This window comes from Lactuca saligna, chromosome 5 (genome assembly GCF_052625555.1).
Source record: "Lactuca saligna cultivar CGN05327 chromosome 5, ASM5262555v1, whole genome shotgun sequence".
Taxonomy (NCBI): domain Eukaryota; kingdom Viridiplantae; phylum Streptophyta; class Magnoliopsida; order Asterales; family Asteraceae; genus Lactuca; species Lactuca saligna.
Genome location: NC_136421.1, coordinates 318,432,129 through 318,451,335, shown reverse-complemented (window position 1 = coordinate 318,451,335; position 19,207 = coordinate 318,432,129). Strand labels below are relative to the sequence as shown.

At 35.2% G+C, this 19,207-nt stretch overlaps 1 protein-coding gene and 1 non-coding gene across 3 annotated transcripts; both read left to right on the top strand.

The window, feature by feature from the left end:
• Positions 1–2,057: 2,057 nt before the first annotated feature.
• On the top strand, positions 2,058–5,422 carry LOC145048751 (serine/arginine-rich-splicing factor SR34-like). 2 transcript variants are annotated; one of them, XM_078997340.1, is made up of 14 exons: positions 2,058–2,192; positions 2,537–2,625; positions 2,887–2,952; positions 3,054–3,128; positions 3,197–3,308; positions 3,394–3,440; positions 3,509–3,566; positions 3,639–3,688; positions 3,772–3,828; positions 3,967–4,052; positions 4,161–4,262; positions 4,856–4,889; positions 5,026–5,129; positions 5,203–5,422. In XM_078997340.1, the coding sequence occupies exons 2-14, from the start codon at positions 2,542–2,544 to the stop codon at positions 5,204–5,206; spliced, it is 879 nt and encodes a 292-aa protein (XP_078853466.1). In that variant the 5' UTR covers positions 2,058–2,192; positions 2,537–2,541; the 3' UTR covers positions 5,207–5,422. The 2 variants fall into 2 exon arrangements, with proteins under 2 accessions (XP_078853466.1, XP_078853467.1); XM_078997341.1 differs by lacking the exons at positions 4,856–4,889; positions 5,026–5,129; positions 5,203–5,422 and adding an exon at positions 4,568–4,786.
• A 12,811-nt stretch (positions 5,423–18,233) lies between these two features.
• LOC144999207 (small nucleolar RNA R71) lies at positions 18,234–18,339 on the top strand. Its single transcript, XR_013660726.1, has one exon. It is a non-coding gene; the product is annotated as a small nucleolar RNA R71 (small nucleolar RNA).
• Positions 18,340–19,207: the final 868 nt, after the last annotated feature.

The following is a 19,207-nucleotide window of genomic DNA, read 5'->3' as shown; positions in this document are numbered from 1 at the left end:
GGTGGCTCCTCTGAGAAAAGAAGGATGTTATGGATCACATGGGATAAATTCTTTCCAAAAAAAAGATGGGGGGCTTGACATCGGTAGCTTGAAGGCTCACAACTTAGCATTACTAGGAAAATGGTGGTGGCGTTTCATATCCCATAAACATGAACTTTGGAAAGATGTCATAAAATTCAATTTATGGGAATGATCGGGGAGGAGGGGTTCAATGCCCTTCTCAAAGCCAAGAGGAAAGGGTATTGTTGGGGTAGCATCGTGAATCTACACAACTACTTGTCCAAGGATACTTGGATCTCCACAATCTCTTTTCAAAGTCATCAGTCTGACAGGACAACAACATGACCTGGAGACTTGAACCCTCAAGGATGTATACGATGGCCTCTCTTAGGATATTCATTGACGAAAGACTATTTCCAAAAACACTGGTTGGTGCTTGGCAGTGGGATAACCTGGTCCCCGGAAAAGTGAATATCCTAGCATGGTGAGTTTGACATAGAAGGCTACTTACCAGATTAAATCTAAACAACATTGGTATCAGATCTTTGACTACGTGCCCATTATGTAACATTGTTGCGGAATCACAATCACATCTATTAACCGAATGCTCAAACTCACAAGAAGTTTGGTGTGGTGTGCAAAAATGGTGGTATATGTTCCCATTATCTTTTGGTTCACTGAATGAAATGCATTAGTGTAGGAATTTAGCATTAGGTAGTGATAACCTCGATCAAATTTAGGAAGCAGTTGTGTTGATATACATTTGGGTGGTTTGGAAATTCTGAAATGACAAAATCCACTCGAACACAATCAATTCATATAAAATTCTAGCAAATGAAGTACAAGTACCGAGCCATTTGTGGATCAACTCTAGAATCAAGCATAACAAATTTAGATGGGCGAAATGGTGTTATGATCCGTAAGCTGAATGCAAAAGATGAGGAAAAAAAATTACAGTCAGCGTGCGTTTGGGGTGGGGTCATTGGTTTCTTTATGGGTGAATTTGGGGTCTTTGGTGATGTGTCTAATTACAGTCGGCGTGCATTTGGTGTGAGTCTCTTTTATAGGGTAGACATATGTTAGGAATTGGCTGTAATTAGGTTATTTTCGTGGTGTTTCCTTTCGTGTGGAAATTGGGTTGTGGGGAGGGGGGATGTCATAAAAAACTCTTGGTGTGCGTTTTTCTTTTTTCTGGTGTTACATCTTTACTCTACAGGTGATGAAGAATATAGGAGATTGAAGTCGCTTAAAGATACCACAATTGTCGCTGATCGAAGCCGCTCAAAGATGTCATTGATGGTGCTTTTATTACAGACATAAGCTGAAATTTTTGCCGGCTAAAAGACAATAGGGCTAGTAAAATGAAAAAATAGACGTTCTTGTAGATGAGGGTATTATGGACGAATCTACCTTTGTCCTAAAAATGGATGGTTTGGCGTGCTCTACATTACATTTTGACTGCGATTTGGATGAAGTTGATGGTCCAAAAAAATCTAAAATGGTGGATAATAAAAAAAGAAGTTAATTGTCCGCTGCAAGCTTTTAGACGATTTTACCCCCATAATATCTTAGAAGCTTAGTGGCACCACATTATCTATTGGTAGCTCGTTTTATCAATCAATCAATATACTACTCCTGATGGGAAAATATGTGGAATGAAAATTGAAATGGATTGAAATACAAATTTACAAAGTTACTATTGACATTTGGAGCTACAACCGAAATAAAAAGATATCAATAACTAATATTTAGTTATGTAACCTTACAATCTGATGTGTTTTCCATTTGGTCTGGTGCCTTATAATTCTATAATCTATCTTAGACCTTATAATTATTTCTATTATTGTCTCATTTTGTATGCGTGGATTTTAATTTATATCTAAATATATTACCGTTTCAAAAAAAAAAAATCATGTGAATAAACGAAAGTTATAGACTATGGGCCTGATGAATGTTTAGGATTTACGTAAATAAAGTTAAAGCCCAGAAGACTGTTTCTGGGCCGGCTTCATATATGCTTTACCCGAACTGCAAGTTCCGCCGCTAGATTTGGGTTCAAATTGAGTTCCACCGTACGCAAAACACAGGAAATCATAGCACTTGTTTTGGTTTTTAACAACTCTACTCACTCATCGTTCTCTGAAGTCTGAACCCTAACGACGCTGGCGGCCGGATCTACCACATTTACTAAGGTAAGCCGCTCCATATTTTTACATCGTCCTTTATACGGTTAACTTTTACGATTTCCCATGCGCACATACTAGTAGTACGTCTCTATCCACCTTCAAGCTTCGATTACATCGGATAAAGTTTCAATCTTTTGAATTTATTTCCAAATGGTTCATCAACATCTGATGAAGTTTCAATCTTTTGAATTTACCTAGCATCATGATTCTGTTTTATTTAATATAATCGTCGTTTTTTTTTTTTTTTTTCTTTTTTTTGAGTTTTGTAGCTGTTGATGGTTGTTCGAGTGTTGTTAATTTGGAATCATTTTGATGGGTTTTTGGTTTTTCTATAATAATTTTCTTACCAGAAAAGATGAGTCGCTCAAGCAGAACGCTCTATGTTGGGAATCTTCCTGGGGATATTCGCGAACGGGAAGTGGAAGATTTGTTTTACAAGGTGAAGAACTTTGTCACTATTATGCTGTTTTCGTTTGCCCATTTCTTTGAATAATCAGCGGTACCCCATGGTTTAGTGATTCAGTTTGTTTATTGAACTCTGATAAAGTGATAATGGAAACTGAAATTTGTGCTCTGTTTCTTGAGGAGGAAATTTAATTTGTTCATCAGCACATTAAAATGCGTAGAGAATAATATTCATGGATTTTATGGATGAAGCAAATGATAGAGAATGATTAGTATATTGGTTTTGAAAGTGCAGTATGGTCGAATAGCCCGCATTGATTTGAAAGTCCCACCGAGGCCTCCGGGTTATGCTTTTGTTGAGGTGAGCTTCAAAAGGTTTACAGCCACTTTTCTTTTGCTTTATTAGTATATATTATATGTATAATAGTATGGTGAATGGTGTTGGTGTTTTTTTTTTAATAGTTTGAAGAGTCCCGAGATGCTGAAGATGCAATCAGGGGTCGTGATGGGTATGATTTTGATGGTCACAGATTAAGGGTAGGTGATGGTCCCACACATACACATACCAAAGTAAGAAAATAATGTTTTAATAATAATAATAATAGGTGGAACTTGCCCATGGTGGACGTGGAAACTCATCTTCTACAGATCGTCATAATAGCCATAGCAGTGGTCGGGGCGGCCATGGTGGAGTTTCTAGACGATCCGATTATAGAGGTTTCAGCTCTATTCTTAGCATGTTTGTTAATTGGTTGGTTCTCAAACTCAAATAAATAAATATGTTTTTTTTTTTATATTGCAGTTTTGGTGACTGGGTTACCCTCTTCGGCATCATGGCAAGACCTTAAGGTACGTAACATTTATGGTTGATTTCTAAACTAATAAACTTGAGTCTCGTTGCTTTCCTTCCGTTCCAGGATCACATGCGTCGAGCTGGGGATGTTTGTTTCTCCCAAGTTTTCAAGGAGGGTGGTGGTAAGATTAATACGCAATAATGCAAAGTATGTGCCTAGGATATATGATAAGTCTGACTATTGTAAATTGCAGGTACCACAGGGATTGTGGACTACACAAACTACGATGACATGAAATATGCCGTAAATAATTGATTTATTAATTCTGTTGGTGTTACAAACCCGTGGTTGTGGTGTTATCTAATATTATTTTGTTTTTGTGACAGATACGCAAATTGGATGACTCAGAGTTTCGAAATGCTTTCTCACGTGGAGTGATACGTGTATGATTTAAAACTATTAACATGCCAATAGGATATATATATATATATATATATATATATATATATATATATATATGTGTGTGTGTTTGTGTTTTTTGTGGCATGTGCTTTACTAATTACTTTTATACATGCATTCAGGTGAAGGAGTATGATTCCAGTCGGTCTAGGAGCCGTAGTCGCAGCCGTAGCAAGAGCTATAGCCGTAGCCGCAGCAGGAGCAGAAGGTCAGAAGTCAGAACAACCTTTTTTTTTTTTAAAAAAAAAAAAAAGTTAAATTCAATAAGAAGCCGTAAGTGATAATAATAAATTGGGTTTGGTTTCCTTGTAAACAGCAAGTCCCCAAAAGCAAAACCATCTCGGCGCTCAAAATCCCGTTCGGGGTCCGCCTCTCCTCGTTCCCGTTCTGGATCAGAACCCCCGCGCCCATCAGCAAGGTATAACTGTTTTTTCTGCTCAATTCCTAATATATCTAAATATCATACCAACTCCTTACTTGCCTCTTGTATATTACCCTTACTCATATCGTTTCATGTCCTGGACTTGGACAAGTCTGTAGATGGATGTTTCTTTTAATTTTAATATTTAATATTTAATATATATAATATATAATATATGCAGTAAGAATGAGAGTTGTACTTGTATATAAGATAGGGTTTAAAACGAGAGTCAATACCTGGGGGTGGGGGCTGGTTTATGATTTTGTGTCAACTAGCATTGATTCTTGATTCTGCCTTTTTAGATATGGATATGGATATATACAGCTTGTCAGGGGATTGCATGTTAGGATTGATGGATATGGATTGCAATGAAAAGGCTGGATTTTGAATATGGGAGTGGGGGCTATTGCATTGCAGTCATGATTTAAAAAGTTGTTGGATGGATCTCCAAAAATATACACGAGATAATTTGTTTAAACATATTGGCATGATTCATGAATGAGAAGGCTACTACTATTGGATAAGAGGAACATACATTTGGTTGGATGGATGGATATTATTAAACTCGCTTGTTTCTGGAACTTTTGCAGATCTCCTTCAAGATCCAGATCCCCCCCACCGTCTGTAAGTCATTGCTTGGTTGAGTGCATCTAATCTATAATGTTCTGCTTCTTCTAGATACCTAATATCTATATGTATTACCCACCTTGATATATTTATTATTGTGTGTGTTGTGTTATGTCGTGTGTTTTTGTACTAGCGCCCAAAGCCTGCTGCTGCTACCAGTAAAAGTCCAAAAGGCAAGAGCAGGAGTAAGAGTCCAAGCAGAAGCAGAAGCAGGAGCAGGAGCAAGAGTTTATCAAGGTATAGGTGATAGATGCCTTCCCTTGTTCATTTACACAATTAGGTTTTTAAATTTGCAGGATTTTTTTGGCAGGTGATGGAGTAGCAGAAAAATGGTTGCTTGCCCAAACAACTCTACTCTAAATTCACATATATTTAACATTTCTTGTGATAAAAAAGGATATGGGGAGCCAAGCTCAATATTGGACTATTTATATTTGCTTCACAAATTTGCTCAACTTTGTTGTACTCCAATGTGTATTGTTGATTAATTTTATTCGGATCCCAATATAAAGCCATATTGATTCGCTTAAGCTATTTCATCAAATTTTAATTTAGGATTGATTGCCTACTTGGCAAGGATGTCTGACCCTGATTGCAAGGCACAATTACGAATGATGAATTTTGTCATTTTCGCTTATACTTGCACGCAAAGAAGCAAAGAAGCATGGTAGGCTTGGCTACAATGCTAGCCAATGATCTTATTGACGTCCATGAATTGGAAAAATCTGATTCTATAATTTTTCTATTCCACACCTGTCTGTCTCATCTTGTTAAAAGTAAAGTGCTTGAAATTCTTTTGGATGGATTTCAAAGATCAATTAAGCAGTCTAGTGTTGTTTTTTTTAGGTTGGAAGAATCGAGTTCCAATTTATTTTACTTTGTGTGCTATGTCATACGGCCTGTAAATGTTGTACGAGATTCATTATTTGGTTCAAGTAATTAGGGGGTGTTTGTATTGGCTTTTAAATCGATTTTTAACTTTATCTTTTGCAAAAAGTCTAAAAAGATGTTTGGGTAAAATGAAAATGACTTTTTAATCAACTTTTGCTATAGTGTAAATTCCAGTTTTTTGAAAAGTCACAAAATCACCAGCTAAAACATTAAATTACATTTATAACCCCATCTAAAAGTTAAACCATATCATTTTTAATCATTTTTAGTTATTTTACATGTAAAAGTTAAACACATTTTAAAAAACAACTTTTACAAAAAGTTCTTTTACAAAAAGGATTTTTGCCTCACAAAAGCTAAGCCAAACACCCTCTTAATCATAGAAGGTGTTTGGGAATGCTTTTTGAACGAGATCTAAAATGTTTATTTACTTATAGTGGTGGTAAAAGAAGTTTTTAAAAAAGTGTTTGGATAAGGTTTTATAGTGAAAAAGTTAATAAGTTAAAAAGTGTTTGGTTTAAAAATTGTTTTTTTGAAGTTATTTTGGATGAAAAATCATAAGTAGTTTCAAAAAACCAAGTTTACATGTTTATTAAAAAGTGTTTATTGAAGTTTATGAAAAAGTTATTTTAAAAAGTATTTTTGAGTTTGTCAAACATTTTTTTAAATTTATTTTCAAAAAGCCAATAAGCAAACAAACATTTTTCAAACGCAATCCCAAACAACCCATAATGGAATTATTATCAAAATCTAAGGTTGCGTTTTGCTACGGAAAAAAAGTTTTATTTTCTGTTTTTTCTTTTTAGTTTTTCTTTTCCGTTTTCGGTTTTCATTGGAAAATTTAAAAAACACGTTTATTTACAATTTATTCATTTTTCATTTTCAGTTTTAAAGAATTAGAAAACATGTTTAGATGTGTATTTTTCTATCGGTTTTTATTTTTAGAAAACGGTAGCGGTGTTAGGGTGGGTATGGAGACGGTGGTCGGCAGTGGTGGTGTCGATGATGGCGACGGTGGTGGTCATGGCGTGAGTTTGTGTGTGTGTGTGTGTTTGTGAGTGTGTTTGTGGGGGTTGGTGTGTGTATGTATGTTTGTGGGGGTGGGGGTGAGTTTGCGAGTGAGTGTAGGTAGGTAGGGGTGTGGTGGGTTGTGAGTATTAAGGTGAGAGTAGATAGAGGTAGATGGGGTGAGAGTGGGTATGCGTTCATATTTTAGAAAAATTTTGGAATTAGAAAAATATAGAAAAAAATGATTATCGGTTTTTCAAAAATTTCCGACTTTTTTGTAATTTTAAAAAACAGAAAAATTTTATTTTCTGTGAAAAATTTAGAAAAATAGACGAGTTAAACGCGTTTTCAAAATTCTCATTTTTCTTGAATTTTTTTTCCAGAAAACGTCTCATTTTTCTTCTACTAAACGCACCCTAAGTGCTGGTTGGTTATCCAAATTTCAAAATGGTTTATCAACTAACGATTGAAATTAATTAACAAAATTTGTGTTGGTCACGATAAATCTATTAATCTTTGCGGATGGTGTAGTATGATATGAATATTTATATCTTAAAATTGATCTCTTTTTGGGATATTCATAAAAATGACCATTATCAGAAAGGGTGATATTCGAGAATATCGGAAGGGTGATATATCTCTTTATGACTAATGTTTTAGGTATTGTAAAAAGTGATCATATTGTTCAAAATGCTGCATCTCGGACTGATGTATGTCTTGACAATAAACTATGTAATGAACTGTTGAGTTTGGATTTGGGATTTGGAAATGTAATGAACATTTCCAAATCTTATTCGTTTATTCACAAGAATAATAGTGATGCACTATCGTTCAAATGACTCAAACGTTCAAATTTGTATGTGTGGTTTTCATGGTTTTTTTTATTGTTTTCGATTATTTTGATGTTCTAAAGGTCCTTATATCACTTTGTATCATTTTCATATGCAATCGGGTGTGAAGGGGTCCCAATGAAAAATTCATATGCAAGCCTATTATAATGATATAAAGGTATAGAACGATAGTTGTTGAAATTTGAATAATATTGGGTTGTACAAATACATTTTATAAGAAAAATTCATATGCAATGGGGGTGTGAAGAGGTACCAACGAAAAAGATAACGTGATATAGATTTGTAGCAGATAATAAGAGCATTGAGTGTGAACAATTAGTCATAACATCATTTTGGTACCACCTCACATGCTACATCACTAATGATATTATAACACAAAGTGGGAAAATGGTCATCATGTTACATCTTGCTATAACACCAACTTTTTTCCACTTTATAATTTTTTTTTTCGATTTTTTTAATTTAAAGAAATATATTTTAAATATAACATAATAAATAAAACATAATGTTTAAAAATTATGAATAACAAAGAATAAAAACAACTTCTAAAATTTAAAAATAACATAGAAAAAAATAACACATAACATCCAAATTCAAATAATAATAATAATAATAAAAAAATAAAAAATACAACGCTTTTCGTTAAAAAAACATTTAAAAAAAAAACACTAAACGCTATTCGTTATTGTTATTGTTACCATGGAAGATATAATCCGCAAAGTCCTCTCGAAGTTGTATGTATTTATTTGCACCATGAATGTCAACGACTCGATGCACTATCTATATTCTCGTCTGAATACATCAAACGACTGATTTGGTGTGCAGAACATCATGATGAAGACTCATAGTGAATTAAGTAAATGTAGGAAATGAGAAGGCTTACGATACTGAATGGTACCTATCGGAAGATATTGTAAGAGTGATATCTTGCCTTTAGAATGCGTTTAATAAATAATACGTCTAGTACGGGAGAAGTATACTTTCGATTAGCAGAGAGAAAGATTTTTGGTATAATCCATAAAGTTATCCCATCGTCTGACATTTCCATCACAAACCAAGTTGAAGCATAATTGATGATTGAAGATACGCATGGAAGAAGTCCTAGTAGAGTCTAGGGAAAATTATATGATTGTTTGGACACATTTGTATATGTTAAAATTAATTTTGTGATAATGACTTGGAGAATTGTGAGATAGTACTTGGGACGAGTATGAGTAGGTGTGAAAGGTAGTAGATGCCTATACTACCAAACGCACAAGACTCGCACTTGGATCAAGTAAAGTCACAAGGTTATCAAGAAGCTAGTAATTGATTCCGTTTTGTTCGTATATGTCGTTACCATTGTTTCGGTAATGACTAAGAAGATGATTGTTATTCCAAACCTAGTGATCTTGTGAAATTGAGTCCGACTAAGATAAGTATGTTACCTGGTTCAGAGAACCAAGTTTGATGTATCACCTGACTAAAGTCAGACAGTTGAAGTGAAAGATAATCGAAATGATCAATAGAAGTATCATGATCGTTGTAAGAGCTTGTAGCTAGAAGTGCTACATGTTAGAATTCCATTATATCACATTAGAGCATGAAGGAAGTTGTTTTCAAGTCTGGAATTTGATTCTAAAAGACATAAAGTCTAAGCGTTGCATCATACGATGAGAGACCATTAGAACATGAGCCATTGGTCTATTATGGTAATCGAAGGAAAGAAGTTATCTTAAGTTTGTTAAGAAGAAGAAGGAGTCTCCAATAAGGATCGAGATTGTGACTTAAAGGTCACGATTGAAAGTCCAACATGAGATAGAGAGCGGGTGCAAGACCGAGTACCATATGTAATAAGAAGTCCAAGAGATAGATATTCATTCGAAGGAACATAGAAGTTACGATTATTACCTAGAATTAAGAGATAACATATGGAGTCATTATACAATCCCTATTTTGTTGATGATTCCGAGACGTAATCATCCTAAGGGGGAGATAATTGTAACCCCCGTAGATTCGGGCTAGTCAATTTAAGACAATGAGCATCGAAAATGACTTTTTGATAGAAGATTATTTAGAATAAATAATCTTAACCAAGTTATAGTATATGTCACAAAGGTTTCGTACATATAAAGAATGCCGAAATCCAAGTTATAACGAAGAAGTTATGACCTGTCGAAGTTTTACGACAAAACCGACATCGCACCGGGAGTCGTAAAAAGTGATTTTTTGATAAACTACTTTTTAGCCTTAAATATCTAAATGAAAGTTGTAGTATATGTTAAACTGAGAGTGTGCATAAAAAGAACGTCAAAATCTGACTTCGTATGAGAAAGTTATGATTTTTCTAAGATTTCGCATAGCAATATACAACCCGAAATTCGAATATTAGATCGACCGATTTTTAGCCAACATAATCTAAACGAGAATCGAATGTCTCGTTAATAGTATCTCAATGGTAAAAAGACAGACGCAAATGGACGTCGGATGAAGAAGTTATGAATTTTTAACTGACTTTTCCTGTCCCGGTCTGTTAAAAATATAACTTTAAAAATAAATTCAAGATTAGCCAACGGATTCTAAGAGAAAGTTGTTGATTACGGTTCTACCTATGCGTGGATATAAAGAACCTCAAATATAGAGCTCATATGCAAAAGTTATGGATTTTAGAAGATAATTAGTTTTTAGAGTAACAGTGAGTGACATGTGGCGCAATCTGAGTCGTACCTTCTTCCCTACGGCTTTGCATGAGATCGCGACATGTGGCACATTACGCCCAATGTAATTTTGTATATGCTTAGCATAACCCTTATAAACCCATTACGCTCAGCGTAATTCTTGAGTACGTTTAGTGTATCCGATGCTGATAGCTTATAAATAGAGGCGTTTTTCCTCATTTTCTTCACACATTTTCTCAACTTCTCTCCCAAATACCCCCATAGCCTCAAGGCTTTTCTCTATCCTTTCTTAGGAGTTAGTAGTGAGTCCTGGAGAGCCAAAAGGCCCCGAGAAGAAGAGCTTTCGGCTTAGAAGTTCTGCCCGCGCAGAGCCCGGTTCTTCGCTAAACTCCAATATAAGTGAGTTATGCTTACCCTACTTTAAGTATAACTTATGTTTAAGTTCATTATCGTTCTTATGAACTTATAAACAAGATTTATCAGTGATTCCAAGTCATTATACTGATTGATCTACTTACGGGGATGATGTCTAGGCTGTGAACTGTGATTTAGTGATGTGTTTAAAGTGTGATTTCCAAATAGTATACGTCGTATACCAAACAGACCCTACCTCCGATATCATCCTACATGGTTGTTCCTTACTTAATAGATCATGAAGTAGACTTTGAGTTAATGATGAATCTAGACTAATAATTTGTCGTAATAAAGATTAGACTAAAACTTAGCGATAATAATGCTAGGTTTCGTTGAAGGAAAATAGAATCGTTAGAAGCAAAGCACTGCCCGAGTTTGGAATCATCACTTTAACAAGTGAGTGTAGTTACTTTCATCTTACACATAGATATGAAGTATTTTATATAAATTACGTGCTATATATGTGTGCATATAGACTCTATACTTGCTATCTATGCTGGATGAATGATTTTATACATGTTTTAAATAATTTAAACCGTATATGTATTTTATATCTACAAATATTTTGGATAAAACATGGCCGGTAGATGAATGATGAGAGATGAAAGATGATATAAGTGAACATTGCCATCTATAGGCTTAGTGCCTAATAAATAACATCGGCAACTATGGAGTTAGTGCCTATTGGATAAACGTTGGTAGCTATGGATTTAATACCTATTAGATAAACGTTGATAGCTATGCACTTAGTACCTATTAGATAAACACTGGTAGCTAGGGATGAGAGTTGGTCCAAACCCGGGCCGATAGAACCGGACCCGGAAAACCTGAGAACCGGTTAATAATATTTTGTAGAACCGGAAACTGAACCGGTATATAGGAATTGGTTTCGGTTCGGTTCCGGGTAAAGTGGGTTTAGAACCGGAAAACTCGAAAATATCAAAGTGGGTCGGATGAAACCGGATAAATTGGGTCTAGAACCGAAAAACCTGGGAAAACCGGAATTTTTTGGTAATTATTTAGTGGTTGAACTTTGAAAATTTTCAACTTTGATATCCCAACTTCGGGGGACTGTGAGTCATTGAATATTAAATAAAAAATGACAACATTATAGTCTAAAGTCATGTACAAACTCTAAACTACACGTTGCAAAAAACCTCCTGATAATTCGACTTCAAACGAATTAGATATGCATGTTTTAAAATTTCACAAAATATAAAAATAAAGCTGAAAAAAATCCCAACTTTGATATCCCGACTTTGGGAGACTATAAATCAAAGAATATGAAACCAAAAATTACAAAATTATAGTCTAAAATAATGTACAAACTCTGTACTACACTTTGGAAAAAACCGCATGCTATTCCGACTTCAAATGAATTAGATATGCGTGTTTTAAAACTATCACATAATACAACAAAAGCTGAAAAACATAAAATTTCCAATTTTGATATCCCGACTTTGAGAGACTATAAGTCAATGAATATAAACCCAAAATGACAAACTTATAGTCTAAAATCATGTACAAACTGTAAACTACACTTTGGAAAAAACATCATGTCAATCCGACTGGAAACGAATGAGATATGCATATTTTAAAACTATCACAAAATACAAAAAAAATGAAAACATAAAACTTCCAGCTTTGATATCTCTACTTTGAGAGACTATAAGTTAATGAATATAAACCCAAAAATGACAAAAGTGTACTCTAAAATCATTTACAAAATATAAACAACACTATGCAAAAATCTCATGCCAATCCAACTTCAAACGAATGAGATATGCATGTTTTAAACTTTACAAAGAAACCGGTTCCAACCCCTAACACTGGTTCCGGTTCCTAACACGGTTCCGAGTCTTAAACCCAGTTTACTCAGACCCGAAACCGGGATAGAGCCTTTCTTTAAACCCAGGACCCGGACCGGTTTAACATATTCTGGTTCTAACGGTTCCAGTCCGGTTTTTTCGGTTCTAAATCTCATCCCTACTGGTAGTTATGGATTTAGTACTCGATGAATGAACTTTAGCAGCTATGGAATCAGTGCTTTACGAACGAACATTGACAGCTATGGACTTAGTGCCTGTCATATAAACCCTGGAAGCAATGGACTTCAGAATGAACGAATGCATGATAGATGTTTCTTAGGGTAGACCCTTAAGAGTAAAGAAGATAATGTGAATGAGTAATTGGGTTGATTGTTTGATGATGGAACATAATTATTGAGGGTTGAAAACCCAATCTATTCACCAGGTTTCCCAACCCAAGCCACTCAATTTATTTGTATCACGGGTGTCGATATAAAGCTACACTACACCGAGAGATTAAAGAGATGTAGATCACTAGTGTAAATGAATGTAAGTTCTGTTTATGCTTATGTTTCTGTATTGGCAATGACATCCCAATGTTTTAAAATGAATAAAATACATTTACTCATGAATGATTTGATAAAGTATTTATCATGTTTTCCTGGGAACAAATTCTGCAACACTTTTCTTTAAAAGGTTACTCTGATTTTCAAAATAAAGCATAAACAAATCGGTCTTTTTTGGCCGTGAAAATGAGGATGTCACATGGAAGTGATATCTATGTCGTGAATTTAGCCTTTTGCTGGGATTTTCTTTTCTTTAATTCTTAAATCCTCCAAAGTTCCGCTTCTTTTCGCTTTTGATCCTTATTCTTCAAGATTGCTCATTATGGTTACAAAATACAATTCAATATCATAAGTACCATTTATCTTTGCAAATAACCAACATATTAATCAAAATATATTAAAATATTACCTAAAGATGTGTATAAATCTGGCAATATCAAATACCCCACACTTATCTTTTTCTTGCCCTCAAGCAAAACTAATTAATTTTTAAGTTAAACTCTCATTGCCAATATCACATAAGACAATCCATTTTGAACTCAACCATTATACCAAGACCACAATGCGCATATTTGTGTCTAAAATTTCTAATAACTTCCCAATCCTAAATACTCACAATCCTTATGAACATTCACCCATTAGTTTATACGACACTCATTTCTGTAACCCTCTGAGTCAATCCTCAGAAATCTTTCTTAACCTCAAATTATTTTTGTTAAGTTGCCCAAGCATAAATAATCTATAAAAATTACAACTTTTAATACCACCATGGAGCTCTTGGAATTATTCACTTCTTTGATATATTTGATCTTTGATTCCTTTGAATCACACCTTTTTGTTTGATTTTTGGTATCTTCAACTTTTAATTCTTCATAATTTTTGATCTTTTGATCTTAATACTTTGATTGCTCCAAAAATCTTACAACAACTTTTTGGTAATTTCTCTCTCTTTTTTTAATAATATCTCACTTTTTTCGCTCGATTCCTACATGCTTAAGCAAGGGAGATTAACTTCAACATTTATTGGTTAGAGGCATTAGTCTAAGTGCAATGACTACTTAAGCTCTTCTGGATAGATTTCAAGTACAGGCTGCAAAACATATTATGTTATATAAACTACAAAATTAACTTTCATATCTCATTGTTTTTCACTAAGACTTGAGAAACCACAAATATACTATAACATATGTTGGCACAATTAAATATTTGAGCTCGCATTGGATCATCCCATATAACACTGGTAAATTAAGTTTTAAACTATTACTAGATTTAATTTTTAGATTACCATTTCAAATCTATTTCTAAATTTTTAAATTTTAAATTTTAAAAGATTTCTAGCAATTTACTTTTTCGACCCCATACTCCACACTTATTACATACAATGTCCTCATTGTATGCATACAGTAAATTAAAAACACGAAAAGGGAGAAAAATAAATAGACTCCCCTGGGATAATAGCGGTGAGGTCAATTTCTTCACGTGTGGATAACTTCGAACATCTTGAATATGGACATCTTCAAATATGGAGGTTGGAACTTGGATCCTTAGAGATATGTGAATGCACCAACAAAATGTGAATCCGAGACTTGCATCTTCAACCAATGTAGTGTATAAAATCTTCAAAGCATAATTGATCAATGTGGGAAAGCATACACGACATTTCATGGTTGAGAAGGAGAATATCCAATTTTTCAAACCACGTCGTGGTGTTCATGCCCACGACGTGGTTTTGATTGAAACTCATGTTTGAAATCACGATGGGTTCTAAGGTCATGACGTGGAGTTATAGTCCACGTTGTGTAAACTGAGCATCACTAAACATAATTGCATGTTAATTCTTCGATGCAAAACCAGTGCAACTAAACATATGAATGCTTTTTGACTCTTCCAAAATTTTATGAATTCTTTGACTCTCTCTATCTCTTAAGTGACTTATGAAAGCAACCCCACACTTATTAACAATTTTGGGTCTCAAATCTTGACTCTAAACGACACAACTTCACCTGAACGCTCCTATCTCTAATCTCTCATCATCCAGCTCACGAAAATACACAAAAGTTGTAACAAAACAAATAATAATGGAAAGAAGAAAACAACCATCCAATATTTGGTTTACAAGTTCAAAACAAAGAAAATAAAAACAAGCCAAACTTAAAAAGCAAAAAAAAACTAAAAGATAGAACTAATAATCATCCTCGTCTCCTTGCGTTCCACTTGTTCCTGCTCCGTCCCCTTGTCTTGTCCTATACTCACTCCATGTCTGACAAACCGAATTGTGATCTCCAAAATATGGTGGTTGTGTAACATTGAAGTGTCGTATCATGTTCTCCATTGTCCCTCCAATCCAATTCGTGCTCAAGGTCATTTGATCAAAATAACCAACCATAGTATCCTTGACAAAAGTAGCAGCTCCCATTGGTGCATTCTGATGAACTGGATGTCCTCTATCGCCATGCCCCCGAGCGTTCCTCCTTCCCCTTGGATGCGATTGCTCTTCTTTTTGACCAACGAGTTGCTCAACATCTTCCGCGGGTATCACAAATTGTAACGCCTGTGTTTCTGGGCTTGCCATTTTTAGCAATGTAATAGTCTAGGTTAACCTTTGTAACCCGTTTTGAAATAATAGAAGTGTATTATTTGAGTATTATGTGTTTTGTGCTTAATTTCTTAATTATGTGGTTTGATTAATTAAGAATAAAAATAAGCGTCAAAATTTAAGTGTAAAATAAACTTGATATCTTTAGATAATGTTGTAGTAGTTGAAACAAGGTTTCCAAAGATATAAAGAATGCCGAAATCCGAGTTATAACGAGGAAGTTATGACCTGTTGAATTTTCGCGACAGAACCGGCAACGCTGAATGACGTAAAAAGTGAAATTTACGTTAGAGCGATATTTAGCCTTAGTGATCTAAACTATAATCAAAGATCTCGTTGTTAGTATCAAAGCGATAAAAAGTTAGGCGAGAACGGACGTCAAACGAAGAAGTTATGAATTTATAACGAAATTTTCTGTCCCGGCCTATTAAAAATAAATAATAAAAATAAAGTCAAAATTAGCCGACGGAGTCTAAACGAAAGTTGTAGAGCGTAGTCTCACCTTCGCGTGGATATAAAGAACGTCGAAAACGGAGTTCATATGAAGAAGATATGAATTTCCGAAGTTTATTAAATAATTAATAATTAAATTTAATTATTAAATCCGGCCTTATCCGAAGGCGAGTCACCGGGCTTATCCGGAGTACGCCTCGCGTACTCGAGTACGCCCCGCGTACAACGAAGAGTGTCGACACTTCGGATGACGCATGCAATGATTATTTCGGACGCCCGTCCGCCCCGCGTACAGGCGTACGCCCCGCGTAATTGAGGCTCCCAGCCTCCTATAAATAGGATGCGAGGGCAACCGGCTTCTTTGCTATTTTTCTCCATTCTCTCTCCCATTTTGCCTTGATCTGCGTTCCAGAAATACCTCGAAGCCCCGGTAATATTCCCGAGTCCCGAAGCAAGTCCCGAGATCCCGAAGATCCCGAGAAGTGCGGTTTCCGAGCCGAAGCTCTGCCCGCGAGAAGTTCGATTTTTGTAGAGATCTTCCAGATCTTCTGAGGATTACTACTTTTGCAAGTCGTAGTGCTGTCCGATCATCTTCTGATCAAGTGAGTGTATACTACCTTTCATAAACACGATAATAATACAAGTATGATTTGAGTGTATTAAGTATATTGTTGTTTATATGTGTGAATGTGTTGTTACTTTCTTCTAACGCATAATTATGAAGTATTTTATACGAGATACATGTTATGTGTATATTTTGTTGTTATGTGTGTGAATGTATATTCACTTTCTTCTATCTTACAGATCTGATTATTTCTATATGAAATACGTGTTATGTGTGTGTGCCTCATCTGTTATGTGGAAATGTATTGATTTAGCATGCTATACAAGTTTTGAAACTATGTATAAAAATGTATGTTTTATCTACTAATATGTTGGGTAGAACATGGGTAGATAGTTGGTGTGTAATAAACAGATGAGAGGCCTCGATGTTGTTTTGATCCAGTCATCTAGTGGAATTTAGATGATGACCACAGACTTTTCTAGATAGTCCAGTGGAACGCTAGCAGGCTCATAACCTATAGGTGTTAATGAACTTGGGTGTTCATTCGCTGTATTCCATCCCCCTCATGGTTGCCTTATTTAACTTATATTGCTGAGGAACCCCCGCAGCATGTGTTGTCACCCCGATGAAAATATTCTTAGATTAGGTCCCTTGTGTTAGTTATTTTAGGGACATAAAGTGAGAATAACAGGAATGGGTAACTGGGTTATTGTTGGTTGATAATAATTAATTTAATTATTTATTGTGAGTTGAAAACCCTATATGCTCACCAGGCTCCCAAGCCTGACCCACTCAATTTTATTTGTATTACAGGAAGTGGCGCAAGGGCATAAGATGGAGGAACCATCAAGTTGTTTTGTTTACAAGTCTGTATATGTATATATTTGTTGAATGACTTGTAATGTTATCGTTTATGCTTTATGGTCTATATCGGAACATGACATCCCGAGTTTTGATTATATAATGAAAATACATTTCTTTTATGAAATGCTTTGGTAAACATTGTTTTATAACGTTTTGTTTTTGGGAACAAATTCCGCAACTCTTTCAAATCAAAAGGATTTACTCTGAAATTATTTTAAAAGCATAAATGAAAATCGGTCTTTTCTGGCCGAGATTTTGGGGATGTCACACAAATCCTCCACCCGTGTTCACCACCACCCTCGTAACAAACTTGAACCTTCTTATTCCCATTCTCATCCAAGTGGCAATATTTGGTTAAATTAGGACCATTTCATCTTTCACAACCAACTTGAATCGCATGGATGGATCGGTCCATATTTGTCATCCTTTGGTCCATAGTGTTTAGCATAGCTAGAACGACAACCATATCTTCAGAAGTGCCACCCCCAATTTCTTTCGCTCAATCATGTCTAGGATTGTGATATTTACGCGAATGCATGGAAAACTCTTCAAATAATTCCTTGATTTATGCTGGATTTTTCTTAGTTTGCGGTCCTTGAGAATCAAGGAGTTGCCTTATCATGACATTAACCCTATCATAAAAGGTTGATACTTCTTGTTGCTCATTTAAATCATTTTGGGGCAATTTCTTATCAATCCCTTGTAGCGTTCCCATGTTTCGTAAAATGACTCACCCGGTTGTTGCTTGAAATTTGCTATGGATTTCTTGAGTTTAGCAACTTTTGAAGGTGGGAAAAAGTGTTCTAAAAATTTCTCATGCAATTGCGCCCAAGTAGTAACTGCACCGAGTGGAAGTGTCTGCAACCAATCTTTAGCAGCTCCTTTAAAAGTGACGGGTAGCATTCTAAGTAAAACTGTAGTACGTGGGACATTTGGGATGTTGAAGTAATCAGCAATGTCATTGACTTCATCAAGGTGTTTGTAAGCATCCTCATGATCTTTCCCGGAAAATGGAACTTCCTTAAGCGCGGACAGAATGTGTCCCTTCAGCTCGAATGTTGCTGCAGCTGGAATTGCAGGTTGCACTCGACCGATACTGGTGTCCTCACAGATTCTCTTCTTATATGTCTCCATAGACATATCCGCAATGTTTTCCATCTCGTTTTTCGGCTCGTCTTCATTTTCACTTCCTTCTTTATCGGTTCCTGTTTGGGAATCGGATTCGTGAAGATTCGGATTTTGCTTAAAGCTTTCTAACTTGCTTTCGTTCTTCGCAAAATTGCTTGATTCCCCCACGTTCTTCCCCTTCTTCTTTTCGAAAACTAATTTAAGGTCTTTGAAATGTGACTTCTTTGGTGGGTTGGTTTCTCCTATGTTTTGATCCGTCTTTTTGTGAATGGCTAACTCTGGATCTTCAAGTGGTGGTATCAAAGGTGTGTTGGATCCACGGGTCATGAACTACTGCAACAAAAACAAAAATAAAAATGTAAAAACAAACAAAAACTACTTAAAAATGCCTATTGACTGTTTACCACGACGTGACAAGGGCTACCACGTTGTGTTATCGCAAAAAATTTAAACAAATATGAAAAACGCGAACAAACGTGAAATAACCAAATTCACATCGTGAGCTTAAGGCCCA